At 33.8% G+C, this 19,765-nt stretch overlaps 3 protein-coding genes and 1 long non-coding RNA gene across 4 annotated transcripts; 3 read left to right on the top strand and 1 right to left on the bottom strand.

The window, feature by feature from the left end:
• The first annotated feature begins 3,258 nt into the window (after window positions 1-3,258).
• LOC17892226 (auxin-responsive protein IAA26) lies at window positions 3,259-5,364 on the top strand. The gene is made up of 5 exons (XM_006298273.2): window positions 3,259-3,872; window positions 4,081-4,364; window positions 4,456-4,588; window positions 4,807-4,874; window positions 4,952-5,364. Exons 1-5 carry the CDS (start codon window positions 3,589-3,591, stop codon window positions 4,984-4,986), a joined length of 804 nt encoding a protein of 267 aa, XP_006298335.1. The 5' UTR covers window positions 3,259-3,588; the 3' UTR covers window positions 4,987-5,364.
• A 2,065-nt stretch (window positions 5,365-7,429) lies between these two features.
• On the top strand, window positions 7,430-7,905 carry LOC111831699. The gene is made up of 3 exons (XR_002834810.1): window positions 7,430-7,459; window positions 7,533-7,595; window positions 7,816-7,905. It is a non-coding gene; the product is annotated as an uncharacterized LOC111831699 (long non-coding RNA).
• A 5,046-nt stretch (window positions 7,906-12,951) lies between these two features.
• On the top strand, window positions 12,952-14,832 carry LOC17893866 (protein IQ-DOMAIN 14). The gene is made up of 3 exons (XM_006297788.2): window positions 12,952-13,602; window positions 13,878-14,087; window positions 14,180-14,832. Exons 1-3 carry the CDS (start codon window positions 13,225-13,227, stop codon window positions 14,774-14,776), a joined length of 1,185 nt encoding a protein of 394 aa, XP_006297850.1. The 5' UTR covers window positions 12,952-13,224; the 3' UTR covers window positions 14,777-14,832.
• An 870-nt stretch (window positions 14,833-15,702) lies between these two features.
• LOC17892251 (probable mitochondrial-processing peptidase subunit alpha-2, chloroplastic/mitochondrial) lies at window positions 15,703-18,902 on the bottom strand. Its single transcript, XM_006299394.2, has 13 exons — window positions 18,759-18,902; window positions 18,237-18,482; window positions 17,835-18,131; window positions 17,581-17,742; window positions 17,308-17,475; window positions 17,132-17,209; window positions 16,992-17,058; window positions 16,775-16,872; window positions 16,611-16,680; window positions 16,452-16,522; window positions 16,306-16,355; window positions 16,097-16,209; window positions 15,703-15,980 (listed from the first exon to the last, which is right to left on the bottom strand). Exons 1-13 carry the CDS (start codon window positions 18,795-18,797, stop codon window positions 15,934-15,936), a joined length of 1,506 nt encoding a protein of 501 aa, XP_006299456.1. The 5' UTR covers window positions 18,798-18,902; the 3' UTR covers window positions 15,703-15,933.
• Between the last annotated feature and the right edge of the window lie 863 nt (window positions 18,903-19,765).

Raw genomic sequence — 19,765 nt, 5'->3', positions numbered from 1 at the left:
AGCAAATTAGATATGGATAAACTTTTTTTGCTAGCTACTGCTGGATGCTTTAAATTATAAAGTCAGTTTGTATAATTTAATTAAGTAAACTCTAATACGTGTTCAATAGCAAAATACTAAAGTGTTTATGTAACACAATTTAAAATTTATTTTTAAGATCTCATATTCATAGAAAAGTAAAGTTTATTTTTAAACTCCATAATTAAGTAATTTATAAAATTAAGAATATAAATGTATTGGAAATCAATATATTAATTTCATTACATTTTGAAATAGATCAATTTGTGAGAGCTATTTTGGATTCATGACTTTTTTGTGTTTTAGTTCTATGTAATTAATTAAATACCTTAAAAGGAGAATTTAAGTGATGTGGTAAAATTTACATATCATATGTTATTCAATTATGAATTTTAATAAGTCAATGTAATCTAGTAGTGATGAGATCCATTATATGTTGATAGATACATATCTATTGAAAAATATATTGTTAAAAGTATTATACATGAAATTGTTAATTTAGTTATCAAATCATGTCACATTTATAGTATTAAGTGTCTTGGTACAACTAAATTATTGTAAACGATAAGAAAATAAGGGAATTATTAAAATGATCATTTTTGTGTTTAATATCTTAGAATCCACTTTGTCCAAAAAACACAGAAATATATCTTAGTATCCACAATTTTTTAATAGTTCTAGGGAAAACAATATTAAATATTATTAGAGTTATAAACAACACCTTTCATAACTAATTTTACACATCTTCTTAAAGTTATAAGAAATGAGAACCATTCTTAGACTTTTTATTAATAATAAATATACTTAGACTTCTCAAAGAACCATTCGTGTGTTTCAAAAAAAAAAGGAAAAACAAAAAGACTTTTTTTAGTAGTACTGGTATTATTAAAATGTTAATATCTTAAGATAGAGATATTGGAAGATGTATTTGACTACCATAATGTTAATTGAGGTGGTTAGCTAATCGTTTATGTCCCTTGCACTATCGACAAGAAACCATATACGAAGTAGTAGTAGTAAGTATTTCAAAATTAATAGTCTGACTCTGATCGTTGCGACCTCCGAGAGTGAAGTTCATTGTTATGAACCGGGAGAAGGCAAGCGATGTATAGCTTTCGAAACTATAAACATATGTCCTTCAAGGCATGACTTACGTAGACCCGTTTAATGCGTAGGCTTCATGGGCCATTTATAGTAGAAGGATTAGTCCAGGCCTTATCGATATTTTTTATTCTTCTTTTTTTTTGTTTGTGTTCCTCTCTTTTTTGTTGTTGTTACAAGTACTAGACTGACAAAGAGTGTACAAACGATAACACCCTACAAGATAGCTAGCTAAGCTTAGTGGATAAAATAATTCATTTCTTGGTGAATATTTTTCTGGGAAGAGCATCATTGACACCACACCACTATTCTTATTTTTTATATTTTTCCCCTGATATGACATTCAATTCACGAGTTGTTTTTGTTCCTTTTTCTCCTGAGTCGGCTACTTTTAATTGGATGCTTTTGTACTCTTCAAATCACAACCGTCGCGTTTGCTCTGTATCTTTCTCTATTCAGCTCCTACGGCCACGATTTAAAAGCCGGAATTTAAACCTTATCGTACCATCTCAGAAAAAATCTTGTGCAAGTGTTGTTAACATGTGTCCACTGTCTTGTTTGTCTGCGCGGATCTAGTTTTCTTTTAACCATTTGACCGGTGAATGGTGATGATGATGAGATCAATTGTATATGAAGTGCGGTTAGGTTTTAACCATGGTTAGTTAAGGTTTTTTTTTTTTGGTCTGACAGTGAGGGAAGAAAAGTCACGGAGTTGGGTAAAACGGAGACAAGATATGACTAGAGACACACTCCTTTGGATTCGATATTTTCCCAAACCACCCTTCCTTACTTGACCGGAACTCTTCACTCTCGGTTTTTCTATGTTCGGCTTTATCGTAATATCGCTGTCACCCTTAGTCACACGTACGTGGGAGAGTCATGTTCATTCTTTCCCCCTCCTCTCTCCTGATAAACCAAACAAACAGTAGTAGTAGCTTCAAAGCTTTATTTGGTTTCAAATATGTTTCTTGATTTACGCAGCAAGATTTGTAATAGTTTCTGTTTTTATCAAATATGTTTTAGTTTTGTAGATTTGGTGTTTCTTTACTTTGTTTTGAGAAAACCAAAAAAACAAAATTAGCTTAGATTAGGAGAATCTACAAACAAGTTGACTATTTTACTTGGTTGGGGAAACCAAATAGTAAAATATACCATCGTAATCCACACGTACACATTGTTTTTTTTTTTTTTACTTTTGACAAAATAATTGATTAGCTACCTAACAAATTGACATTTTTGTTTCTCTTTATTATTGTGAGAGAGGCAAGTTCAAAATAAAATAAATTACATACATAGACTTCACTGAGACGCCATGCAGATTCGTATGTTTACACAATGCTCACCCATCTCTCGAGTTCTCTCAATTGAATTTTCCCATGCGGTTCATTTATGTAGTATAACTTTGTTGTAGATTGGTAATATATTAAAGTTTTCATATTACAAAAATGTCTTTTAAAAAAGCATAGGGATATGTGTCTTATGGACAGTGGATAAGGAGAGTGGTCCTTAAAACAGACCATGAATTATGGGATCTTCTTCTTCCCTTTAGTTCCTTTTATTGTTTTCTTTTTTAGGTATTCTTATTTTATTCGTAATGGTCGTCAAGTTGTTTTTTGGATTTATACACTTGAATTATTAATTTTCTAATAAATAATCCGTGTTAACAAGTTTGAAACAGAACAGGGACGCTTTGCTTCTTTCACTAGACAAACCCTTAATTAGCGATTTTTGAGGCAGAAAAAAAGACAAGGTTGCGTGTCTTTTACTCCAACAAAATCAAAAATCCCCTAAAAGCCTAAAATCCCTTTTCTATTACTAGTATTTTTTGTTTTTTTACTGTTTCTTTATTTTTACTTTCATGGTCGAGAACAATAACAGTATTTCCTTGGTATGATAAGTAAATTTTGTAGTTGTTTTCAATTATAAACTTTTGGGGTTAGGAGTAAAAGTGGAGTCACTCTACTCTGCTTTTACCTTTTTCTTGGGGTTCTATTTTTTTTCTTCATACAAATCCAAATTTTCTTTTCTATGTATCCATATACTTTTTCTCTTCTCGTCCCTTTCAGAATCTTTAGTAAGAGAGAGAGAAAGAACAAATTGAAAAGGAAAAAAAAAAGAGAGAGAGGAAGGCTGTGTGAGAGAGAGAACCCACCAAAGCGTGCACGATTGAAAAAAAAAAAAGCTTTGATTTGTATAAAATCCCACCACTTCTCTCTTACCATACCTTCATTACACATCTCTCTCTCTCTTTCTAGCTCTCTCTCTCAGTTTTGTGGGATTGTTTCTTTTTTAGGGTTTTCTCAGGTCTTTTGTCTTTTAAAGTGTTTGGTGAATTCGCAAAGGTTTCTTTATTTTGTATCTCTATCTCTCTCTCTATCTGTCGTACGTCTCCCCTTGTAAAAAGAAGCTAGAAGATTTCAATTTTTCATCCCTAGTTAAACCTGAGACAAGGAATCTTGTGTTGATTCAATGGAAGGTTGTCCAAGAAACAGAGAGATCGGTCCAAAACTTCTTGATTTGATTCCCCAAGGAAGAAAATGGTACCAAGAAGACAAGAACAACGTAGATCAGGAGAAGAAACTTGAGCTAAGGCTTGGACCACCCGGTGGTGATGAAGAAGATCATCATCATTCAGCCATGAAGAAGAAGAACAACACAGAGACAAGAAACATCAAGGTGGAATCAGAAGACAAATCTTTCCACGGTTTCAACGGCAATCACTTCTCTTCTTCCAACAAAACCTCTCAGAAAAGGTATCTTCTCCTTTCACTGTTAAATATTTTCTTACCGCTTTGACAGAGGATACTCTCTTTTGAACATTAGGGACCCATCCTTCTGCAATCTCTGTTGTTTCTTTTCACCCTCACATGTTATTAAACTTTTACTCTGTTTTGCTCTGTTTTTGTCTTTTGGGGTATTAACATACAAGTCTTTTGTTTCTTTTGATGTCTGGTTTTAAAGAACCGCTCCTGGTCCTGTAGTGGGTTGGCCTCCGGTTCGTTCGTTCAGAAAGAATCTAGCGAGCACAAGCTCTTCAAAGTTCGGAAATGAATCCTCACATGGTGGTCAAATCAACAACAAGAGTGATGATGGTGAAAAGCAAGTTGAACTTAAGAAAGAAGGAATGTTTGTGAAGATAAACATGGATGGTGTTCCTATTGGTCGTAAAGTTGATCTCAGTGCTTACAAGAGCTACGAACAGCTCTCTTTTGCCGTTGACAAACTCTTCAGAGGTCTACTCGCAGGTTAAAATCTTGGTTTCAAGTTCTGTCTTTTAGTTCTTAAAAGATTGTTTCTTGTGTTTATACTAAATATGTTATCATCATTGGTTATTAGCTCAAAGAGACACCTCTGGTGGTGAAGGAGAAGAGAAACCTATAATTGGATTATTAGATGGGAAAGGAGAATTTACTTTAACCTATGAAGACAATGAAGGGGACAAGATGCTTGTTGGGGATGTTCCTTGGCAGTAAGAATCTTTTTCACCTTTTCTTCTCTGAATCTGATTCAGTGTTTTGCAGAATTAGATTCTTGATCACATAACAACAAAAAAACATCTCAGCTTTTTTATTACTAGTAGTACTCAAATTGATTATTCTTTATAGAAAGAATAGAATTTTTGTTTGGAGCTTTGTCTATACCTCTGCATACTAACTAATCTTTTTAATCATTTGTCTCTAAACCTAGAATGTTCGTTTCATCTGTGAAGAGACTGCGTGTGATTAAAAGCTCTGAGATTTCATCTGCCTTGACATGTAAGCTTATGTTCTTATGTGTTTAGATGATTTATTAAAAGCTATATGACTAAAAGGGTTCCTCTGTGTATATGCAGTTGGATGCAGCAAGCATGAGAAGATGAGGCACTGAAGAGTGTTTTAGAAACTACTATTTCAGGCAGAGAGTCTCTCCTCACAGCTTATAAAATGTACATCTGGATTTTGTTATATATAAGAAGAGATAATCATTGGTTTTGTCCAAAGAGACATTGATCTGATCTATTCACATGTCTTCAGAGACACTTGGACGATGAGATAACAGAATCGATCTGTGTTTCAAAAGCAGTTTTTAATTAATTAAGAAAGATAAGTAGAACGTAGTAGTAATAATTATGTCATGTCTTGCCAGATTCTTTTGGCAAACAAAAAAGTAATGAAATTTAATATTCTCTGTAACTTTTGTTCTTTCCAACTTTGGCTAATACCTTTAATCATGTAAAAAGCTGAGAATGAAAGGCCATTATTGTTATGTGTGTGTGTGTGTTGTTTTTACTATTGAACCTGAGTGAGTGTATGTACATAAAGAAGATAAGATTAGAAGTTGAAAACTCAACGAAAGACTTTATCAGAATGATCAGTCCATATCGATCATTTTGGTGGCTATCATCTCTTTTGCTGTAGATGCAGAATTTTAGCAGCTTTTTATCCCAACCTCCTTATAAAATCATACTACTACGTATTACATACATTGTATCGTATGTGTAAACACATCGCAATATATCCACATATTGGACCGTGTCTTGGTGGGCCGACTGAAAGAAACATCACCACCATTCACAAAGAAATAGAACAACAGTTTGATTTAGCACATTGTTTTCGTGTTCAAACATTTCACAATGTTAAATTATATATTTAAAGTTTGCCGACTTAGATTCATCGAAAGGTTTATCTGAAGTTGTCCATCTCCGGCTATTAAAATAAGTGTATCTTTTTAGATATCAATTATTAGCTAAGCTTTGATGTTCTTTATAGACTTTGTTATTAAAGAAGTTGTATATGGATTAAGATTGTGTGTAGTTATCACTAATTTTAAGTGGTCTGAGACTAAGACCATCAAGGGGTTGTTGGTGACATTGAAGATTCATCCATGATCAGACTCATCAACTCTCGTCCACAACCACAATGTAGAAAGACAAATTTTTTTCAAACAAAAACAAAAACATTTTCTGAAACACCATTTAAAGCGATAGCCGCAATTTTACTGTGCTCGAAATTTTAAATGTTAATAACTGCATGAGTTAGATAGAATTTGTGGTGTGGTTGGGGGTTTGGGGAGAAAATACTGAATGAGACATGAAAAATAAATATTGATAGAAACATTGCATTTTCAGATTAGTCTCTTTCGTTGAGACATGCCTAACTCATATAGCAAAATGTGAGACTTATTTTTTTTATTTTATTCTGTGTGTACATGATTGTGATGGTTATTGTCCACCACTGCAGCAAAGAAATTGAACTTTGATACCTATGTTTTGCTAACAAATTAAAAAAAAAACTTATATGCACATTAACACATGTCGATATATATAAAGTTTAGTTTCATCAGTCCATTGTGTGGCGAGGCTGAACAGAGACGAATACACTGCGTACCGTTTCGGGTATTTTTGTTAAGACTGTGTGTCGTTTTTACTCATATATGGGCCTTACATAAGATAAAAGTTCGGTCCATGCTGTGTCCGACGTTACACGCTCTCCAAAATACTGTATAACCAAATATTTTATAAAGTTGGTTTTAAGTTACAGTATTGGACCTTGTATAATTTAAACGAATAGTACTTCTCAATAATTCTTTTAGTCAAAATTTAAATGCTATAAGGTAAGACTTGAACCACTAGATAATTTGGTAGCACCTAAAAAAATGTTATTTATATAAATATAACCCTACATAATAATGCTTCTCCTATTGGCTATTGGTAACACCTAAAAACGCTGTATACAATGGGAAAATAATTCTCCGACATACTCTTTAAACGTAGAGAACACTAACGACTTTATCTTGTAAAACAGTAGGTTATATTTTGGCCCACATCGAGAAAAACACAGTAAAAAGGTTTCTTCAATATGATTCGTCTCTGTTACACTAGAGTCATGTCTTCCTTACGTACAATTATGAATATATACACTGTACACCACAGACCACACATAATATTGTAGCTACTGATGATAAAGAGTTTGGTGCTTATTGTAGTGGAGTTGCTGGTGTGACTAAGGCCTTGAACGGGGAGACAGGAGAAGTGCAGTTGACCCATGCATGTAATTCTCCTGTTATCGAGACACCATTCACCATTTTTAATTTTTTTTAAACAAAACCAAAAAAGCTGAAGGCAGTTCATTAATTTTTTGTCTTTTTGTGAAAAAGACAGGACATCTGCGGGGGAAGTTGTGCACGCCTCTTTTGATGTGTTTTAACTGTCTTTTGTATTTTTCTATTTTTTTAATAAAATAATAATTCAAAAAAATCTTTTCTTTTTTTTTATATAACTACACTACACTTCACAACCCATACACCACTCACTTCTTCTTTCTCTCCCTCTCTCGTGTTCTAACCATTTTTGTTTGCAAAGGTATTTTTTTTTTCTTAAATTACATGCAATTTAATTTTTCTATAGACTAACATATATATTTTATTTTTTACAGAATTCAAAATACAATCCAAACTTCAACACTACACCTTTTGTTTCTATAATTTCCTGCTGAAAGGTATATATATTTATCCTATTAAATAAAGGTAGTTACATTATATAGTATATTAGTAGTTATAAAATTATAGTATTTAAATTTTTATTTAAAACATGCTTTTTCTACCAATGATGTAATATGTATGTTAATTTTATATTTGTATATATATAGTTTTTGGAGACAAATATTATGTGGTTGATTCTGGTTATCCAAATAAACAAGGTTTTTTGGCTCCTTATAGATCTTCACGGAATGGGATTGTTCGGTATCATATGTCGCAATTCTACAATGGTCCTCCTCCTAGGAACAAACAAGAACTATTTAATCGTTGTCATGCATCACTACGTTCTGTTATTGAAAGAACATTTGGAGTTTGGAAGAAGAAATGGAGGATTCTTTCTGAGTTTCCTAGATATAACACACATGTTCAAAAAAGAGTGGTGATGGCTACAATGGGACTACATAATTTTATCAGAATTTCAAATTATTTTGATGAAGATTTTGCTGAAGTAATGCAGCATACAGATACTAGCAACACAAATTCAGAGAATGACGAAGGTGACATGGAAACTACTGCTATAGCTGATGGAGATCAAATGGCAAATATTAGAGAAAATATTGCTGATATGTTATGGGAAAATCAAAATACTCCTTATTAATATATTCTTAGTTTAATTTTTGTTGTATTTGGATATTTGTTTTTAATGTTTTAAGACCTCCAAATATTTAGAAAAAAAATCAACACTAAATACATTGATTATTTTTAAAAATAATTTTATTGAATTTTATGTGTTTTTTATATTATTTACTGTTTAATATTTAATATGCATATATAATCTGCACTGTTTGATCTGCTTTTACCATTCAAAGCCATAAATATATACTGCACAATCAGCATGATCTGCACTTGTTCTGCATGATCTGCATGATCTGCCTGATCTGCATTTGTTCCATATGATCTGCATGATCTGCATGATCTGCAACGCTTGATCTGCTTTTACCATTCGAAGTCTAAACATTTGTTGTGGACGTTAGGGTTTAGGTCGAAATTTATGTCGTTGATCCGGCCTTAATTATATACATTTATAATCTTTTCCATCTGTGTATTTTGAGAATCATTTATCAATTTTAGTTTACATGTATCATCAATCATGTATGTGTTTAGTCTTTTTTAAAAAAATGAAATAAATGGGTTTTGAGAAAGAGAGCTCAAAGGCAGTGATTATGGGTTTTTTTTGACTAGAGACAAGATTCTCCAATATAAAGAACTCATCTAGTGGAGGCGCCCATAACTGTTGAATTTGTATATATATATATATACAATTTTGTTTCTAAAGAATAATGAAATTGAGGGTTGAAACCATTCTCCAATGTCCATCCATGATCCATCCCACTTAGTTCTCTCCCACATGATGACCCTTTGAAAGCTTTACAAAAACGTGTGTGTCAACAAAAATAAAACTTAAACGCTGCAAAATAATGCAAGTTTGTAGAAGAAAAAACAAAAAAAAAAACTCGACAAATGCGCCGATTTCTTTGAATGATAAACAATCAAAATTTAAAAACCTTAAAGATTTAATGAAAATGGAAAAACAAATGTTAGTTTTATGATATTTTTGTTATATCTTAGGAAAAATAAATAAGACTATATGATACAAACAGCAAAAAGCCAAAACAAAAGAACACAGATACGGAGATCAGTCTTTCCACCAAGTAAGTTTATACAGTAGTTCATGATTTTACTATTTCAAAGATCTTTTATTAAAATGTGTGTAACGTACCACAGCTAATAAGACAATGATGAGTGTTGCTTCTACACTACACTCACGAGACCGAAGTGCACAAATCATATCAGTATATTCTTCTCTTCATACTTTTACTTCAAAAAAAAAAAATGAATGTATGCAAAATCAATAGTTCCCTTATTAGCCTAATGTATACAAAAACTGCAAGATATCATAAGCAGAAAGAACGAAAAAAATTAAAGAAGAAACTTATAAGTATTTTTTTTTTCAAGTTGTGATGGACCTATCGAATTACTTGTGTGCTCGTATTGTAAACGTGTAATCATTGAGTTATATGAATAAAATGTTTATGTAAGTTAAGGGTCCGTAAGCAATCGAGTGCTTCTAGAAACATCATTTTGACATATAACAGCTTAATAAGACTTGTTCGTTTCATCGTTTAAACTTTTATTCAAAAGTTTTATATTGCTCCTTTTTTTTTTGGTTGTAAGTAGAACTATGGTTTGGGGAGGGTAGTTTTTTTTAATTTAAGCGAACAACAGGGAGATTTTTTAAAAAGAGACAAAACTTATGTCTTCTTATTGGTGTATCTACTTCTTGAGAACGAAGCAAGAGACAAAGTGAGTCTATCGGTTTTGGTAAAGGAAGAGGAAGAGCCAGAAGAAGCAGAGGTTCTTGAGAGATGGCCTGAAGAAGATAACTTCAAGAGTGCCAATGTCGTAAAAGAGGTATTATGGCACACAGGGTGAAGTCAGGCAAAAGATAGAAAGAAAAGGTAATATATTAGTTTAACGTTGATTAAGGATATTGATGTGGATATACCATATACGTTCTTGTAATGTGTGTTAATTAATTAGCATATACTTTAATGGAGATCTTGAAGCTCATTATGATTATGTTCTTAAATGTATACATTATTTTCTCGATATATACGAATTTGTAATATTCTTCATGATTTGCATTCCAAAAAAAAAGAAAAAAAATTGTTCATGATAATCAATTCAACCCGTATTGTTTACCTTTGTTGGGTTGATTAATCGAGCTATCGTGTTCGACATTGTTTTTTTCGTTTTCAAGCTTGCAAGAGAAAATCAAACCTTGTAGCCTTCTATTTATATAAAGAAATTTGAAGCATTTTTGCCAAATCGGATTACAAAATAACTAAAGTCGAGACATGGAGAAACTGTATGGAGTTTGGTTTGAACATGCTAGAAAGTAAAACTTATGTTCTTTGAAGCTTTAATTTTGCCGTAGAGAAGAGAAACATGAACATATTATTACCACCATGGCATACAGATATACAAATAATAGCTAAGGAAAGAAACATAATTAATAGTGAAGAGACCACGTAGGAATTACTAATAATAAAACGCATTAAGCCAATAAGATAATTTGCCGTCTGTGACCACAAATTAAAAAAAAAAACTTCTTTATAATGTAAGCCCGTGCGCTCCATTAGAACGGACTCATATCCCATACTGCATTTTGTTGGGCTGTTACTGAACTCAAACTATAATCTAAGGAATGAAAAACACTTACAAATGATTATAACTCGTGGCTCTCGTCTTGTGTAATTATCATATTGATTTGGAAAAATTCGCATGCTACACCATCTTAATAATTATACTCGGTTTCTGCTCCTTATATCAATCCTAACACTCTTGCCAACACAAATAAATTTTATTTTTTGAGGCTATATAACTTACGTCTCATGTAATATAATTCAGATCGAACCAAAGGAAATAGTCTTGTCACAAATCTAGGTATATTCCTGATAAATAAGAAAGGTACAAATACAATTGTCACTGTGATCGAAGTTGGTGATCAATATTTACTGGATATGTATATCTATCTATATACTTTGCAACAAAGGAATTTTCCCATAACGACTCTAGGAATCTAAAATTAGTATGACTTTGTACCAAAAAACCAAATAAACCACACCCAAAAAAGTAGAACAAAGAAAAAAACGTTAAAAAAGGTACATTGTTTCACAAAGTTGATTTCATTTCTCGAGGCAGAGAGACAAACCCCGATGATACATACATACTACTACTACCTTCTTTGATTGGTAACAGAAACTCATCATTAATACATAAAGTTTTCAACTTTTTATTATAGTTTCCCAGATTCACATATTTGTTCCTCACCAAGCCCACACACACACACACACTTCGACGTCATGAGCTTTAACCTTAGCTGTAATGATGGAAATAGCTTAGACAAGTCAACGTTCGTTAACCACGACCATAAATACGTAGTTTGGTTTTGCACTATGTAATATCTTCATCATTAATGTCCCATGAACTCATGCCATTTGTAAACTGAACCAGACTTGATTTTAGAAACATGTCAATTAGATCATCTCAATGTCATTAGCGTAATGTACGCTTCAATACCAAATCAAACGGATTAAAATTAGTGATTACATTCCGAAATCCAATAGATCTCTTACCTTAAGAAAAAAGTTTCTATTTTAGTTAGCATTTAAATTTATATAGTAAGTAATTAGAGATGGGTTGAGGAAGGGAAATGGGATAATTTAAGTTAAGTAATAGTCGGGAATTACGAGGAAGGTATCTCTAAAACCGAGTAATGAACACAATGCTCCATAAAGACATACACTCTATTTTGTTTATTACTCAAATATACGACTCACCACACCACTTTTGAATCTTTTGAAGGTGCGTTTGGTTTATACTTTTTAATCTGTATGATCTGAGTAATTATTAAAGAAAAAAGAAGTTATAATATAGTTTTACTCTGTTCGTCTTCATTGTTTGTCTGCAGATCCGTGTTCCGTTGTGCTTGAATTTATAAATTATTTTCTCTTGCATATTTTTTTTAAAAACCTTGTTAAAAAAGAAAAAAATAAAAAATTAGAGAGCGCTCCATCTTTTGTCTCTCCATGACATCATTTTGTCTTGTAATTCAGTTCTTCACGAGGTTGTGTCAGATCTATTTTTATTTTTCTTTAAAATATTTATCTTATTTATTTTCTCTTCCTATCCTTTTCAAAACAATAATTATTCACAGCCCTAAAATCTAGACACTGTGTTACACTTCTGTAAATCCGTATTATTGTTATTTTCTCTTAACATTTTTTTCGTTTTTAAAATTTTTTCAGAGTAATGATTCCTACTTTTCGCGTTTCAAAAAGGATGATTACAACTGTTGTCAGTTCATTGAAATTGAATTCAAGTGGTATTTTTCAAATGAAGAACTCACTGTTTGTCTTACAGGACTAGAATATTTTTATATGTCTTGAGCAACAAATAAAAACCTTAAAATACTCTTATTAAAGTTTTTATTTTGCTAAGGTAAAGCAAGTTACCTTAAACCTGACGCTTAAGCTTTATACTAATTGTTAATTAGTTTTTGAATTATTAAATAATACGTTGCCTTATATTTGAAGCTATTATCGTATACTCAAAAGTTTTTAGGCCTCTTTTACCAAACGGTGCACTTAAAAACAAAAATTCTCCATAACAAATGTACATAAACTTAGTTTTTGTTTATAATCAAACGTATTTGTCCTTTGCTCAAGTTTAAATTCAAATAATACTTTATATATAAATGGGGGTGGAATGATACTGATATAATATAGTATTTTCAAGAACCTATCCCTCACTCTCTCTCTCTTTCTTGAACTTCTTCTTATCTTTCTTTCTTTTTTTACAGTTCTCCTTTCACAAAACATCACACTGTGTCTTCAGTTTCAGTGCCGTAAATTTTGTTTTCCTCTTCATTTCTTTCTTTTTTCTTGCATACGAAAAGTTCTTCTAGGTGTTTGTGATTTGTCGTCATCTCTGAGTCCTTTCAATCTCTTTTAAATCGTTCAAGAAAACAACTTTGACCGTGTTCTTTTGAAAAGTTGGGAGAGTTGGAAGAAGAAGAAGAAGAAGATGGGCAGAGCTGCGAGATGGTTCAAGGGTATTTTTGGTATGAAGAAGAGCAAAGAGAAAGAGAGCCGTGTTTCCCGTGACGGTGAAGCTGGTGGAGGGTCAGACATTCACCGGAAAGTTCTCCAAGCAGACTCTGTTTGGCTCAGAACTTACCTTGCGGAAACAGACAAAGAACAGAACAAACACGCGATTGCGGTTGCTGCAGCCACAGCCGCAGCAGCAGACGCAGCGGTTGCAGCGGCTCAGGCTGCCGTAGCGGTTGTGAGGCTAACAAGTAACGGAAGAACCGGAGGATATTCCGGCGGGAATGGGGTTTCCGGGACCACAATGGAGCGGTGGGCCGCCGTGAAAATACAGTCAGTCTTCAAGGGTTACTTGGTAAATTCTTATAACTTGTTCTTTCTTTTTTTCGTTATTTTGGACACAAAAGATCGAATTTTGCCATGTGGGTGTCGTTTAGATTCGACAACACTTAAGAAAGTATGTCTGTACTTTACTTGCTCCTTACACATCTTCGTTAATGAAACAGTACAACTCATTACCTTATTTTTTTTTTTTTTGCTAATTTCAAGAAAATTTTGTAATTCTTTTCATTAATCTAAATTTGTTTATTTGGGTCTAAACCAAAATTTATTTTTTGGTGTATACTATAGGCGAGAAAAGCGTTAAGAGCTTTGAAAGGTCTAGTGAAGCTACAAGCTTTGGTGAGAGGATACTTAGTCCGCAAACGCGCCGCCGAAACGCTTCATAGCATGCAAGCTCTCATTAGAGCTCAAACTAGCGTTCGTTCTCAACGCATCAACCGCTCTATCACCAGAGACAACAACAACAACAACAACATGTTTCATCCTCGACACTCACTTGTAATAATTATTCTTTTCTATAATCATTTTATTTTTTTAACTTAATCTCTGTAGTCAAATTTATGTTTTTAAATTGATTGATTATATAACAGGAGAGGTTTGACGATTCAAGAAGTGAAGTCCATAGCAAGAGGATATCAATCTCTGTTGAGAAACAGAGTAATTACAACAATGCGTATGATGAGACCAGTCCCAAGATTGTGGAGATTGATACTTACAAGACGAAATCAAGATCCAAGAGAATGAACGTGGCTGTATCTGAATGTGGAGATGATTTCATCTATCACGGCAAAGATTTCGAATGGAGTTTCCCGGGAGACAAATGCAAGTTTCCCACTGCCCAAAACACGCCAAGATTCTCAAATAACCATCATTACTACGCACCGCCTTCGCCAGCCAAGAGCGTTTCCAGAGAGGCTTGTTTTAGGCCGAGTTATCCTGGTTTGATGACACCGAGCTATATGGCTAATACGCAGTCGTTTAAGGCTAAGGTGCGTTCGCATAGTGCACCGAGACAACGTCCTGATCGGAAGAGATTGTCACTCGATGAGATTATGGCGGCTAGGAGTAGTGTTAGCGGCGTGAGGATGGTACAACCACAACTGCAAACGCAACCACAGCAACGCTCTCCTTGTTCGTACGATCATCAGTTTCTTCAGGACGCTACGAATTTTAGATTCTATAATTAGTAAGAAACGTTATTTTCGTCCTTAAAGGAAATTTCATCATAGCTTTTGACTTTTCATTGAGGACTTTAATTTTTCTTTTTCTTTTGGTTTCTGTTTTATTTTCTTTTCTCCCCCTTTTTTCGGGTTCTTATTTTTGTAAATGTTTGCTTTTGGGAAAAAAAAATGTTTAAATTCGTTTCTACTCATATACGACCTATTCTCACGTGGCATTGCTCAATGCTCATGCATTAGAGAAGTAAGAAAGTAAACTACAGTCTACACAGAACAAAATTTTCATGTATTAAGGTTATAATGTTAAAAGTGAAGTGAAATTAGATATTGGTATTGAAGAATTTGAAATTTCAAAGATGTGTCACATGTGTGTGTAATCGAGAGAAGAAGATATAATTATTAACAACTAAAACTATGATGACGAAATGAGGTTGAAATTTGCAATAAATTTGGAATCCATGTAGCGTCAGAACAAGTACGACATGACGTTATCATTATCGTGAATTTTTCAAAAGTCTTTTGTTATGTTTTTTCTCTTCCAATATCTAATCATTATTTAAAACCAACCACGGGATATGATTGGTTCATCCCGATACGTGTTTACGTCATCATATTCGTTCTTCTGAACACCAAACTTAAAAAAAATAACATAAACTAAACACATCAACGGCTTTTGATAAGCTTGTAAAATAATTTACCTCGTAATGTGCTATAAAGATTCCTCCTCATATAGCCTTTTTGCTTAAGGTTTTCTGTAATTACGCACCTTAATCATAGTTTAGTAAAGTACTAATGTATTAAGGTTAAAGACAGGAGCCGAAAAGAGAGACTAATGTATTCATAATGTTAATTAATAATAATTTGAATTGTATGTATTATGTTTGTAGTACACTGTGCCTATCTTTAATGGCCTATGTTACCTAACATTGTTTAACAAGAAAGAAAATAGAAATTGGAATTGAAGCTGATAAAAGTTGGTAAACGTATCAATCCACATATTATTATTCACGAGTTGAAGAGAAAAAAATATGGAAAAAAAAAAAGAGATTGGAGACGAAAACTTTTGAGATATCTCCAAAAAGAAAAGAAAAGAAAAGGCTTTCTTTATTTTACAGGTCCCAAACTCTATCTTCTGATGCCAAAAGATCTTTTTGCTTCTTTAAGCTTCAATGAAATCTTTTGCTTACGGACTCATAGCTTGGAACATTCAACACTGTCATCAAATCAAACACAAGATTACATAGTAAGTACATTGGATTAAGTTTGCAATCTTGTTTATTTGTTTTTATAAAGGATGTAAAAGTGAGATGATTTTGTTTTGTTCATTACCTTCTCCGAAAGATGCCATCGTCAAAGGCTTTGCAATAACCTTGCTAGTGAAATCTGCAATGTCCTTTAAGTTGAGTTGGTCTATTGTCTTCAAGAATTCATCAACTGGTTTCCTGCGAATGTGTTAGGAACAACAACCAACACATGCTAAATTAGAGAAAAGTTTGGTTCTTATAGCCAGTTTAAGAGGTTAGTACATGTGTATGTACCTCTCTCCATATGTAAGTATCTGTCTACCTATGTCTTCTGCTGCAATCATCTGCAAATCACACAAACAAACAATGAAAGAAATTCCATTATGAAATCGCAACACTCGTGGCTTAAAAAACAGAGGTGGAAGCTATGAGTGACCTACCCGAGATTCCAGATTCATCAGAATCGCAGATTTCGTTGCTGCCTTGGCGCGATCAAGATGTTTCTGATTAACTGCCAAATAAAAAACCCAAAGTAAATAGTATGTTTTATATGTAGGTTAATATCAGAAAGAGAGGGGGTAATCTTTGATAAAATTAACCTCGTCCTTCAGCAACAGCTTTCATTTCATCAGCTACTAATGCAATTCCTGTTGAAGCAAAGTCAGGACTCTGCAACCCAAAAATTTGTAAGCAAACTCACATATCATAGATACCGTGCTTAAAGCCCATAATAATTAACAGCTTGAAATCAGATCTAACTCACCGTGCAACCATAGATTCCAAATAATCCGGTATTGTTAAAGACGCTAGTGAATGCAGTGCATGACTGAACCTCCGGATGTTCGTTCAAAATGCGAAGATCTGCATCCAGACAATAAGGAAATCATTTTCATCATCAGCATGACTAACTAATGAAGTTATGATAAAAACATGAGAGTTCAGAACTAGAGGGAGCCGCTAGTAGACATCCAGAGGCTTACAGAGCCAAGAGTGCATCCCCTTTCCAGGGCCTCCCGCAGAGAATGAGCCACCTCCTCCCATAAGCATCTAATAAAAATTAGTTCTTCCACTATTATTTTTTTGCATGAGAAAGATCGAGTAATATATTTGAGTGAGGCACCTGAAGAACAGTTGCAACAATAGCTTCCTTCTCGTTATCCCATCCTGGCACTTCAAAAGCAAGCGCAAAATGTGTAGCCTGAGAATGAGACAATAAGAAGAACGAAATGAGGAATAATAAATCTTTCTTACTCAAAGAAGCCCAAAAGTACACAACATATAAAATCATGTTAGTACATCTCCACCAGTATGTTGACGGAAATCTCCACCGACATATTGAGACTTTGGCTCCGCTGGTCGGGTTACATTAGGAAGGTCAGAAAGTAATGGCTCAACCACTTTAAGAAGTTCTTCATGATCAACTCCACTAGCTGCTAGTACCATTCGTGCAGCAGTGTAATTCTCCTGAAATTTCAGTACTGAGTGAGAAGAAAGCCACATACACGAAATAACTAACAAATAGCTAATATTCCTAATTCCAGGGAAGAATGCAATAATCTCTTGTCTTACAGAAACAAACTCCTCCAAGACGTCCCCAGTCAATGCAACAGATTCAGGTGCATACAACGGATTTGCCAAAGCGCCAGAGTAACCAGCAGAATGAACCGCCTCCAAGAGAAAGCCCATAGGATTCTTTGCAAGTTCTCCAATCTCCACATTCACTTTTCGAAGCTGCCAGATAACAGAATGTAAAAATAAAAAAAAATAAAAAAAAAAAGCTTTTCTTTGGTTTTTGTGAGACTGATGCAACATGACATTATTACCTCTTCATTCACTTCCCAATCCAAGAAAGCAGGGTTCCTCACACTATCGATAAGCACTTCAACCATTTCAGGAACATAGGTTTTGAGAGCATCGATTGTGTAACCCATCTGCTCTCGGGATGCAGAGGCTGAAGTATTACCTCCCATAGCCTCAATTTCCCTTACAAGGCGAAAATGGCTTCTGTTCAACGTACTCTTGAAAGCCATCCTTTCAAGCAAGTGTGTAGCTCCACGGCAATAAGGCATCTCATAAATCGAACCACAATCAACGTATAAACCAATGGAGGCCGCAGGATTCTGACAAATTCAACAAACATTAATGAAATATCAAAAATCACTTGGAAATTTCAATAGTTTCAACGAGGAGTTGATTGATGTAGGGATTCTAAAAGAAGAACTCACCGAAGACATCTCAGTGGCTATTTTGAGACCATTGGAAAGAGTAGTGATCTTAAGTTTTTCAGGCGCAACATGATCGGCGAGTGGTGGTGGAAGTGAGACACCAGCCAAGGGAATGTCCATCGGAGGAAGCGAACCAGAGGAGCCTCCAGTTAGCCAGCTGAAAAGACCCGGTGACGAAGAAGAGCCCGTTGCAACAGCACTAGAGCTTGCATACCGAGAAGCCGGCAAATTGCGGGTAAGAATGCCCTATAAACACACACACAAGTCCTATGCATTGTTAAGCTCTTGTCTGATCAATTGGGACCAAAACAAGTGATTGCAAGATAGATACTTTCATTAAAATGTAAGAAAATCTAAAACTAGAGATTGACAATTAACATTATAAAAACAAGAACTTTCGAAACAGATATCATTTAGCATGGCATGTGTCCAAACATACACTGAATCATACAAATTGTTCACTGCTCAAAGCGTTTTCCTTAAAATAAAAAATTAATGGAAAAATTGGAGTAAGAAATTGACCTTAAGGGACTTAGCTCGTGAAGCTGCCGTGCGGTACATGGCGACAGCGAAACCCTAGATCGGTCGGATGAGTACCGGCGTTGGTTGCTGACGACGGAAGGAGACGGACAGAGAGAGAGAGGCCGAGTCAGAGCTGAATAGAGAGAGAAGCCAACGATAAAGGCTTTCTAATTACGTTGACTGGATCTTACTATTATAGGCCCAATCATTCTAGCCCAAATAAAAACCCATAAAAACCGTAATGTTGTGATGATGATATATTTTCTCTCAGTATGAATATTTTTTTTATGTTCATGCACCATTGTGTAAATTTTTAAAAGGTAATAATTGTGCTGGAAAAAAGTAATATTTACTTGCAGTGAAAAATGAAACTAACTTACTTACCAATTTTAATTGTGTGTAAAGCAGTAAAAAGATAAACCAAGAAAACCCATAGTTTCAATAGAATTGTATTTATATGACTACGTTACACATTTTTGCAAAATACAGTAGTATGGTGGAGAGTGGGTGCATACGTTACACATTTTTTACTTGTTTTCATAATTTCATGTCATCCATCATATGACAAAATCATCATACCATTCAGACTATTCAGTAATAACTCAAGCAAAAGTTAAAAAAAAAAATAAAAATTGAGTCTCACAATAGTTTAACTTTATATGATGATAATGTCCTGTTAATCTAGTTATACAGTCCTTTCAAAGTCCTCTCCCTAATCAATCCTTAAAGTGAATTATTGGGAGCGAACCTTTTGATATGTAATAACTCACGTGAATAACGAGTTGTAACGGTTTCGTGGTTATAATTGGGGGATTAGAGACATATAGGTCATGTGAGTTTCAATACAATGTGATGAACGGAGCCATGAGTCATCGTGTCATGAGGTGCTTCTATAACTCAAATGCCACGACCTATACCCATCTCTATAACGGAGTTTTTTTTTTTTTTGCTAACTTGTAAATATCATAGATATGAAATCTATAACGGAGTTATGAACTATATATATT

Source organism: Capsella rubella, unplaced genomic scaffold (assembly GCF_000375325.1).
Source record: "Capsella rubella cultivar Monte Gargano unplaced genomic scaffold, Caprub1_0 scaffold_3, whole genome shotgun sequence".
Lineage (NCBI taxonomy): Eukaryota > Viridiplantae > Streptophyta > Magnoliopsida > Brassicales > Brassicaceae > Capsella > Capsella rubella.
Note: the sequence above shows the minus strand (reverse complement) of the source record. Positions and strands in the feature narration are given on the sequence as shown.

Coding starts and splice junctions, on each gene's coding strand:
- LOC17892226 (XM_006298273.2), top strand. CDS start 3,589: ATGGAAGGTTGTCCAAGAAACAGAGAGATCGGTCCAAAACTTCTTGAT. Junction 3,873..4,080: donor AACAAAACCTCTCAGAAAAG/GTATCTTCTCCT, acceptor CTGGTTTTAAAG/AACCGCTCCTGGTCCTGTAG. Junction 4,365..4,455: donor CTTCAGAGGTCTACTCGCAG/GTTAAAATCTTG, acceptor ATTGGTTATTAG/CTCAAAGAGACACCTCTGGT.
- LOC17892251 (XM_006299394.2), bottom strand. CDS start 18,797: ATGTACCGCACGGCAGCTTCACGAGCTAAGTCCCTTAAG. Junction 18,483..18,758: donor CACGAGCTAAGTCCCTTAAG/GTCAATTTCTTA, acceptor GTGTGTTTATAG/GGCATTCTTACCCGCAATTT. Junction 16,681..16,774: donor TTGGAATCTATGGTTGCACG/GTGAGTTAGATC, acceptor TTTGGGTTGCAG/AGTCCTGACTTTGCTTCAAC.
- LOC17893866 (XM_006297788.2), top strand. CDS start 13,225: ATGGGCAGAGCTGCGAGATGGTTCAAGGGTATTTTTGGTATGAAGAAG. Junction 13,603..13,877: donor CAGTCTTCAAGGGTTACTTG/GTAAATTCTTAT, acceptor TGTATACTATAG/GCGAGAAAAGCGTTAAGAGC. Junction 14,088..14,179: donor TTCATCCTCGACACTCACTT/GTAATAATTATT, acceptor ATTATATAACAG/GAGAGGTTTGACGATTCAAG.